Source organism: Pundamilia nyererei, unplaced genomic scaffold (genome assembly GCF_000239375.1).
Source record: "Pundamilia nyererei isolate P.nyererei 1_Seehausen unplaced genomic scaffold, PunNye1.0 scaffold00064, whole genome shotgun sequence".
Classification (NCBI taxonomy): Eukaryota; Metazoa; Chordata; class Actinopteri; order Cichliformes; family Cichlidae; genus Pundamilia; species Pundamilia nyererei.
In genome coordinates this window covers 2639152-2647792 of record NW_005187465.1, presented here as the reverse complement: position 1 = coordinate 2647792, position 8641 = coordinate 2639152, and the positions used below count along the sequence as shown (strand labels likewise).

The 8641-nt window shown below is 40.0% G+C and overlaps 2 protein-coding genes across 3 annotated transcripts in view; both read left to right on the top strand.

Moving 5' to 3' along the window:
- Window positions 1-133: 133 nt before the first annotated feature.
- On the top strand, window positions 134-3057 carry cwc15 (CWC15 spliceosome associated protein homolog). The gene is made up of 7 exons (XM_005735569.2): window positions 134-225; window positions 901-1042; window positions 1237-1349; window positions 1451-1551; window positions 1646-1756; window positions 1869-1996; window positions 2101-3057. Exons 2-7 carry the CDS (start codon window positions 912-914, stop codon window positions 2228-2230), a joined length of 714 nt encoding a protein of 237 aa, XP_005735626.1. The 5' UTR covers window positions 134-225; window positions 901-911; the 3' UTR covers window positions 2231-3057.
- A 612-nt stretch (window positions 3058-3669) lies between these two features.
- Window positions 3670-8641, top strand: part of mtmr2 (myotubularin related protein 2) — a 15347-nt gene continuing 10375 nt past the window's right edge. Inside the window, exons 1-10 of one of the 2 annotated variants that reach the window (XM_005735567.2) lie at window positions 3670-4016; window positions 5303-5405; window positions 5504-5527; window positions 5633-5696; window positions 5777-5871; window positions 5944-6045; window positions 6309-6413; window positions 7216-7299; window positions 7385-7534; window positions 7633-7821. In XM_005735567.2, coding sequence (XP_005735624.1) covers window positions 3937-4016; window positions 5303-5405; window positions 5504-5527; window positions 5633-5696; window positions 5777-5871; window positions 5944-6045; window positions 6309-6413; window positions 7216-7299; window positions 7385-7534; window positions 7633-7821 — 996 coding nt within the window. In that variant the 5' untranslated portion in view covers window positions 3670-3936. Of the gene's footprint in view, window positions 4017-5302; window positions 5406-5503; window positions 5528-5629; window positions 5697-5776; window positions 5872-5943; window positions 6046-6308; window positions 6414-7215; window positions 7300-7384; window positions 7535-7632; window positions 7822-8641 lie in introns of both variants that reach the window. The other variant, XM_005735566.2, reaches the window with a different exon arrangement.

Here is an 8641-nt window from a genome sequence, read left to right as displayed (position 1 = left end):
AAAGTGAAGTGAAAGCAAAATAAAATTTGGAGAGGCTGTAGCATATTTGTTAAGTTATATGCGTACACCCTAGTCGTGTCAACGCTGTGTTGAGATGTAAGAAGTTTAAAATGTCTCATATTTCGCACGCTATTTTCTCTGAGTGTTCCTGAACACATCTTTTTTTCCCCGGAAGTGACGTTGATTGTTGTATCAGCGTTCCTTTCGTCGTGTGGTAGCGGCTTTGTAAGTGTTGTTGCTTTAAACCTAATTTTTAAATACTGCTTATTGGATTTTTTTATTTCCTTTATTTTTGGCTGTAATATCACTTCTCTGAAACATTATCCGTGTTACCGAAGGCTCGAATTACTGTCGTTTTCAACCTCATCGGCTTTTATAGGAAGCAGCGTTTTAGCTTTAGCAGCTAGCAGGCTAATTTGTTCTTTTCATTTACTTGCCTGTTGGCAGCTGATACTTATCCTACAAAGAAGTGTTTAAAATGCCACAGTCGCAGTTTAATAAGAGAATTGTTAATTATAGGTTTAATTGATTGACCTGGAGTTTTAGCATGTGAGCAAATGATATTTATTAGGAAGATTACGTAACTTGTAATCTAAATGCCTCTCAAATGTTATTTACGTTGCTAACGTGGAAACACATGCAAACTATAAGCGGTTTGATCACCACTGAGGTTTAATGAATGGATGGTTGATATTTGGGAAAGGGTACTGTTGTACCAGCTTGTCTAAAAACCAAAAAGATGAGACTTCTGACTTTCTATAAAACACATAAGTGTAGTAAACGCCTGTTGTGTTGTAGGGAACTGCAATTTGATAATGGACAACGTGACTTTTTTGCTTTTACTGCTTGCAGCTTTTCCATCTGTTTGATAGTTTTAATGTCCCCTGTGTCTAATTGCAGAGCCATCAAAGATGACTACAGCTGCAAGACCAACATTTGAGCCGGCAAGAGGAGGGAGGGGTAAAGGAGAAGGTGATTTGAGTGCTCTCTCCAAGCAGTACTCCAGTCGAGATCTTCCAGGTCACACAAAGATCAAGTACAGGTCAGACGATCAAATGTGAATGGAGTTTCGTCATTGCCTGATCTGATGGCTGGTTAGCTAGAAGGAAAGATGCTTTCGGATCAGTTCCTACTGCATCATCTGTCTGCTCACTGTGAGAGTGGTGAAAGTGTTCCAGAAAGCATTCTGGATGAACATTAGAGTTTATTGATCTGCAAATGTTCTCCCTTCTGCAGGCAGCCTACCCAGGATGCCCCTGAGGAGGTCCGTGCCCGTGACTTTCGCAGAGAGCTGGAGGAGAGGGAGCGTGTAGCAGTACGTGAAAAGACCAGAGAGAGGGGACCAAGAGGTTGGTCTTTCTGCAGAAATTAGACTTCCTGTTAATGTAACATATTTTAGATTATATTTATTTTCTCACATATAGCATTATGTTGGTCTTATTTTTTCCAGAGCACACCACATCATCATCTTCTTCTTCATCATCTTCAAAGAGGCCAAGACTGGATCAGATTCCAGCTGCTAACCTTGATGCTGATGATCCTCTCACTGATGTGAGTGTCTGCAATGCAAGACATTTTGGGCATTTAACTTGAGTGGTGATTAGTACTGATTAATCTCCCTTAATAATTATTTTTATTTTATTAGGATGATGAGGACGAGGACTCTGATGAAGATAGTGATGATGATGACACTGCAGCTCTTTTGGCTGAATTGGAGAAGATTAAAAAAGAGCGTGCTGAAGAGCAAGAACGCAAAGTAACTTTGTTTTAGGCTGTTCTGTTTGCACTAACTGTAATAAGATGTTACATTTGAACATAAGAAATGTTACTTCTTTATATTCAGTAAAATATTATTTTTTCCATCTTAGGAGCGAGAGCAAAAGGCAGAGGAGGAGAGAATTCGAATGGAAAATATCTTGAGCGGCAATCCACTGATTAATTTGGCTGGACAGCAGCAACAGAACCAGAACCAGAATTCCTTCAGAGTCAAGAGAAGGTATGTCTCACTTATACACACAGTAAAAACACAGGATGAGGTTTGTATTTGGGGAAAAGGCCTCTTAAATCTAATCTTGATTTCATTTCTTAATATTATTCAAGGTGGGATGATGACGTAGTGTTCAAGAATTGTGCCAAAGGAGTGGACGAGGCACGGAAGGAGAAACGCTTTGTGAATGACACACTGCGCTCTGAATTTCACAAGAAATTTATGGAGAAATATGTAAAGTAGAGGACTTCCTCTGTGTCATTTGTATTGTTTTTGTTTTTATTATCAAATGTGTTTGGTCTCCTTCCTCTACCCTCTGTTGCGGAGGGTACATGGTTTTTCAAATAAACTCTGTATAGAACTTGATTAATACTTGTACAGTCATCCATCTATCCATGCTATTAACCACGTATCCATCTGTACAGTCATGCTGTATATAAATGTGTCAACGTGACATCCTTTGAGTGAAATTTGTTAAAAGTTAAGTGCAGTTTTAAAATGTGACCAGACATTTATTTTCTTTGGGTTTTTTTTTTTCAGCTGGCAGAGATTATATAACCTAGCATCTCCACAAATGCACAGTTAGATTAGGATCCAGTCAGACCATCACAAGGAAATATCTTCCTTCTGTTTAGCCGCTCCACGCACACAAACATTTCATTCAAAACAGTGTAGAGATCTGCAGTCAAGCCTTTATTTCTTTATGCAGCCATCTGTCATTGGCTTTTTCCCTGCTTATCTTATTCAAGGGCACAGGGGCGCTGGAGCCTGATTTAGACTTCTGTGGGAAATCGTAACGTAACCGGAAAGCCTTCTTAACCCTACACCGCAACCTGACCTGCACCTCTCAAGAAATATAGCTACATCTCAGGTCGATGCAGACTGCAACAACTGAATGACATGGAAGGTTACAGTGTAGAGTTAAGACGGGTTTCGGTTGCAGTAGACGGTACAACTTGGATTTCCTGCAGAAGTCTAAATCAGGCACATCCCAAAGGCACAATACACCCTGTCAGTCTGTCACATTTCTTGTGGAATTCTTTTTTTCAATAAAGTGTCTTCATATTAAACTGCTTTATGAACCCTTAAAAATAAACAGACTGAAAAATCAAAAGCACATCAGTCACCAGGATACTGTTATCCTATACACACAAAACTTTCCAGTAAAATAAAGGTGCAAGTTTTATGTTAATCTTATCCAAACTACATGTTCCACTTCATCAAGATTAGAATATTCCCAGTTTATTACTCATTTAATGAATTGTCTGTAATTATGCAGAATTGTTGAACAATTTGAGCACATTTAATTTTGGTGTATTTCCATGCAGATACAGCTTCTCCCTTCTTATTAAACCTAGCTGCATACAGTAGACTTCTTGTCTAAAATCCATTTTGCATTTGAAATTATCAGCTTCATCTCATTCAATAGAAAGTAGCAGTAAAGTCAAACAAAAGTGACTATTTCTATTGTTCTTGCATTAAGTCTTTCATTGACACGAATGTAAACACGATTTAAGTTACTGTCAGTACTAAAGTTAATTTTACTGCACTTTAGCCATTTCATTATTCCAGCATTCATTATTATGGACCCAAGGCAGTGACATTACCCACGTGGACGTTGGGTGGATAATTAGACAATGTGTACGTCTTCATTAAAAATAAGCATTATCCTGTCATCCACTTTCTACTGCGTAGCCAGAGGTTTGGCACGAGAGAAACGCGTTGCACGCGATCAGTTGTAGTTCCACAGAGAGACAGCAGAGGGCGCGCCCTCCAACGATCCTGCCTGTGACGGGGATTGGGAGGCTTCTGGGAAAAGATGGCAGCTTCCTTTTGTTTGTGGGGATTTGCTTCACTCGGAGGAGGGATTTAAAAGCGTTCAGTGGCTCTTTAGCGGTAAAAGTCTTGACTCGCAATACCGGTTATCCAAACACTTGAAGAAGGAGAACATGGAGAAGAGCGGGAGTGTCGATAGCTTGGGCTCGAAGCGCTCCTCTTCCCGACAGCCGAGTGTAGATTCATTGTCCAGGTAGCTAAACTCATCGCCAGACACCGCCTTTTAAGCTAACCAAAAGTTTTGACACTATCAGCAGGGGTTAGTTATTAAGGCTTTATAGCTAAAGTTAAGCGTGTCTAACTTCAGTACACTTCTTGTAAGCTTTTCCGCTGTGACTAATGTTATCCACCAGTGACGGTGTCCTACGAGCGCTACGAGACCAACGCAGCTTAAACTGTAAATTAGGACAACGCAGTTTTATCGATCCGCTCCAGTAATCACTCAGGCTGTGATGTGATAGAAATGTCAAACGGAAGCTAACACAGCCTCGATGTAGTAGAGTGTTTGCCCAAACAGTGTCAAACTTATTTCAGTCCATGGACAACATAGAGCCCAGTTTGCGCTCGTGTGGGCCAGACAAGTTAAAAACACTTTCTCAAATCATCAAATATTTTTAGAACATTTTCTTCACAGCCACGTCTGATTTGCCTCAAAATGTTGTGGTTTCCACATATCTAATAATTGCTGTAGCGTTTTAGTTTCGTATATCAGATATTTTTGAAGATGGATTAGAAAAGAAGTTCCGTCGACATAAATAAAAGCCTGAAGTTTTCACTGGCTGATGATATTCTAATTCTAACGGAGAACATAATTTAGTTTAGTCAAGTATATGTATATTTTTCATTTCTGACAATTACTTTATAGGCATGCATATAAAGTAGGAGTCTGATAATTCAGGTTAAGTTTAAGATATGCTCAGAGGTACTTAAAAATGCAGCTGTTCCAAGGTAATATTTTTTGCACATACAAATGAATATAGAAAAACTATTAAGAGAAATGAGAAATGGATTAGTAGCTCATTCCATGTGAGTAGTATTGCAAGGTCAGGTACGTGTGCACATGGTGAAATCAGTAGTCCGACACAAGACACTAACCCCTTGCCCTGATGTCACCGGGTGATGAGTATGCTGCCGGAATTGTAATCTGTTTTAAAATCTTACATTTTTGCATTTTAGTGTTCGTATCCTGTATAATTTTAAACTTAACCTCAGTTATACGACTCCTTGAGGGCATTGTGCATGCCCAGATCCATCAGAGGGGATCTGGAAAATGAAAAATATACATTTAACAAAATTTTTTTCTCAGTCTGAGAAAAAAAAAGGACCAATCTCAACAGATGTCTCTGTTTTTTTTAGTCATTGAGTCTTCTGTCATTACATATACGAATACGTATAGATATGTAAAAAAAACTCCCCCCTAAAAAGAAAAGACTGCACCTAATAAATGGTTCTCACTTGTGTGATGTCACTTTCCACCAGCACTTCCACCTCTCGCTCTGACCGCTCTGCCCAGGCCAAACCACCATCTGCTATGTCCTCGGATTCTGTGTCCACCTCTGCAGAGTTTTCCCCAGAGCTCAGGGTTAGTGACCTGCATATGTTTCACCACTATTATTTTTCTATTAAAACTTTTTTTTTTAATTTAAAAACTGAAGTGTGGCTCTCCTCTTCTTTTTGCAGGTCAAGCCCAAAATATCTGCCAAGGTAGATGATTTTACACATTTAATTTTACCCATCCTATCCTATATGTTTGAGTAACATTTCCAGTCAAGAGACCACTCAGAACTAAAGATGATATGTTTCCAGCAGGCCATCAGAGATTCAGACAAAGAAGAACTGCAGTTGCTTCCAAATGAAACCGTGCAAGACATGGGTAGGTTTCCTTTCATCTGCAATCACATTCAGAACAGCAAAAATGCATCATCACCTTTATCCTCTTGTTTTTATTCATAGCCCAAGATGTCACCTACTTCTGTCCTTTCACTGGAGCACTGAGGGGAACTGTGACTGTCACCAACTACAGGCTATTCTTTAAATCTATGGACAGGGTATGTTATTGATTATTTTTAATTTGTATTTTGAAGATTTATGTTTTTTGTTAATGTCTGGCTGATTTCCAGGACTCAACATTTATGTTGGACTTGCCACTTGGGGTGGTGAGTCGCGTGGAAAGGATTGGAAACGCTTCGAGTCGTGATGTGTCCTATGGGCTGGTGTGCAAAGTGAGTAAGCTTGTGAAAGTTGTAAAGAATTACTGCTTTTATTTTTGATTTACAGAATCGCTAAGTTGCAAAATAGCCAAGTAGTTTACAGTTATTCAGCTGAGAAGCAGAGACAGAGCTGATTAAGAAATAGTGAAGTTTTACAAAGATCTACTTCTACGTTACCTTTCTTGGTAATAACGCTTGGCTGTGATGAAATGATACTTGCATACAGCTGCTAGCCCTTGAGTTTTTCCATGATTTGTTGCTCTGCATTTCTACAGGATGTTCGTAATCTACGATTTGCACACAAACAGATGGAGGACACCCTCAGGAAGTCCATTTTTGAAGTGCTGATGAAATTCGCTTTTCCTGTTTCCAATGGGCTGGTAAGTACTGCCCAGCAATGCTGTTGCTGACTTTATAGCCCTGCACATACAGCACTGGGAAACACATATTCGTAGTCCTCTGAAAAACTAAGTTCAATTTTAATTCAGTTAGATTTATATAGAACCAAATCACAGCAACAGTTGCCTTGTGGCACTGTGTATTATAAGGTAAAGACCCTCCAGTAATACAGGCAAAACTCCAAAAATCAGACAACCCCTTATGAGCAAGCACTTTGGCAACATTTGGAAGGAAAAACTCCCATTTAACAGGAAGGAAGCTCCAGCAGAACCAGGCTCAGGGAGGGGCGGCCATCACTCGTGACCAGTTAGGGGTTAGGGGAGGAAGACAGGACAAAGACACGCTGTGGAGGAGAGCCAGAGAAGTAACATATTTTAGAGTCAAATGTGAAGCCATCTGTTCAACAGTTAAAGCTTGGCCTTAATTGGGTCATTTAATAAGATAATGATCCCAAGCACAGTTTCAAATGTAAAACATAATGGCCAGTCCAGACCTCAAACCATTTGAAATGCTGTGCCTAAACAAATACCTGCAAACCTCAATGACCTCAAGCAACGTGTTCAAGAGTGGGCTAAAATTCCTCCACCATCATGCAAGACACTGATAACGTCATACAGAAAATGATTACTTCAAATTGTTGCTCTTAAAGATGGTTACATAAGATACTGAATTGTGGAGTGTACTTAGTTTTTCACAGGTCTAACTTTCACAGGTCTTTTACAAAGTGCACAAACTGTTTTTCGTGTACAACCAACTGAAAAATGTCTCCCCCACTCTCCACAGCCAATCTTTGCCTTTGAATATGGGCAGGTGTTTCCTGAAAATGGATGGAAGGTGTATGATGCTCTCTCAGAGTATAAAAGACAGGTACTTAAGTTATGCAGAATGCTTTGTTAAATGTTAAAGTACACTCATAAAACGGGTTACTTATGTCTTTTCTTTTTTTGTCAAGGGTATACCCAATGAAAGCTGGAGGATAACTAAAGTAAACGATCACTATGAGCTGTGCGACACGTACCCATCAACACTGGCAGTGCCTGTTAACATACCAGACGAGGAGCTGAAAAGAGTCGCTGCCTTCCGAGCAAAGGGAAGGATACCGGTGAGCGACCGTATTTTTCAGCGGTACTATAATTGTCTGTGTGTGTGCCCGGCTTGCAGGACAGTCTGTGCTGATATTCTGCTACACATTATTTAAAGGTGTTGTCATGGATCCATCCAGAGAGCCAGGCAACAGTGACACGCTGCAGTCAGCCGATGGTTGGGGTGAACGGGAAGCGCAGCAAAGAGGATGAGAAATACCTGCAGGCGATCATGGATGCTAATGCTCAGTCACATAAACTCTTCATTTTTGATGCCAGACCCAGCGTCAACGCTGCTGCCAACAAGGTCCATTTTCTAAATTATATTTATTTAATGGGACCCACTTTACATTGTGTTACAGTGATTGATACATATGTTAAACATGGCCAAAGCTTCAAATAATAACAATGACAATAATAGTAATCCCAGTGAGCCAAAAGGTCAGGCTTCAGACTTTTCTCAATGGTCCATTTCAGACAGTCTTTTTCTACTCGTGGTTGTTCATGATGTCAAAGAGAGTAGCTATCCTTAACGGTGATCGCGTGTACATTATTGGAAGGGGAAAGAGAGCTGAAACAAAGTTTGATTCAAGGCTTGTTTCAAAGCGTGGATGAAAGATCTCCCAATAGATTCTAAAAATAAACACGAAAGTCCAAAATGAAGAGGCTCGTATGGAGCCGTAGCCAGATTTAGATTCTTATCTTTTATTATTCGCTGTGCATCATCAAGCACAGTTTTGAGTTTTTAGCTGGTACAGTGTATTAGCTATGCGTTGTCTTTGCAGATTAAAGTAAATAAAGCGTGCAATCAGTACTATATTTGAGCATTAAGGTAAAATCTGAGCTCTTTAGCTAGAAGATCACTAGTTTCTATTGTGTCGTGCCTACAGTGGTGTAGTGGTTAACGCATTCACTTGGCAAGCAAAAAGGTCCCTGGTTTGTTTCCAGCTAGAGACACAAATCCCCTTTAGGACCGTGTCAGGAAAGGCATCCGGCATTAATTAGTTTTCTCTGGTCCCCTCCCCAATCAGACCAGGAGTGACATGTTTAGCCGCATGTTCTCCTTAAATTGCTGGCTGTCTGAGTGGTGTCCCAGAAACGATGTGGGCTTCATAGATAATTGGCAA

Coding starts and splice junctions, on each gene's coding strand:
- cwc15 (XM_005735569.2), top strand. CDS start 912: ATGACTACAGCTGCAAGACCAACATTTGAGCCGGCAAGAGGAGGGAGG. Junction 1,350..1,450: donor CAGAGAGAGGGGACCAAGAG/GTTGGTCTTTCT, acceptor TATTTTTTCCAG/AGCACACCACATCATCATCT. Junction 1,997..2,100: donor TCCTTCAGAGTCAAGAGAAG/GTATGTCTCACT, acceptor ATATTATTCAAG/GTGGGATGATGACGTAGTGT.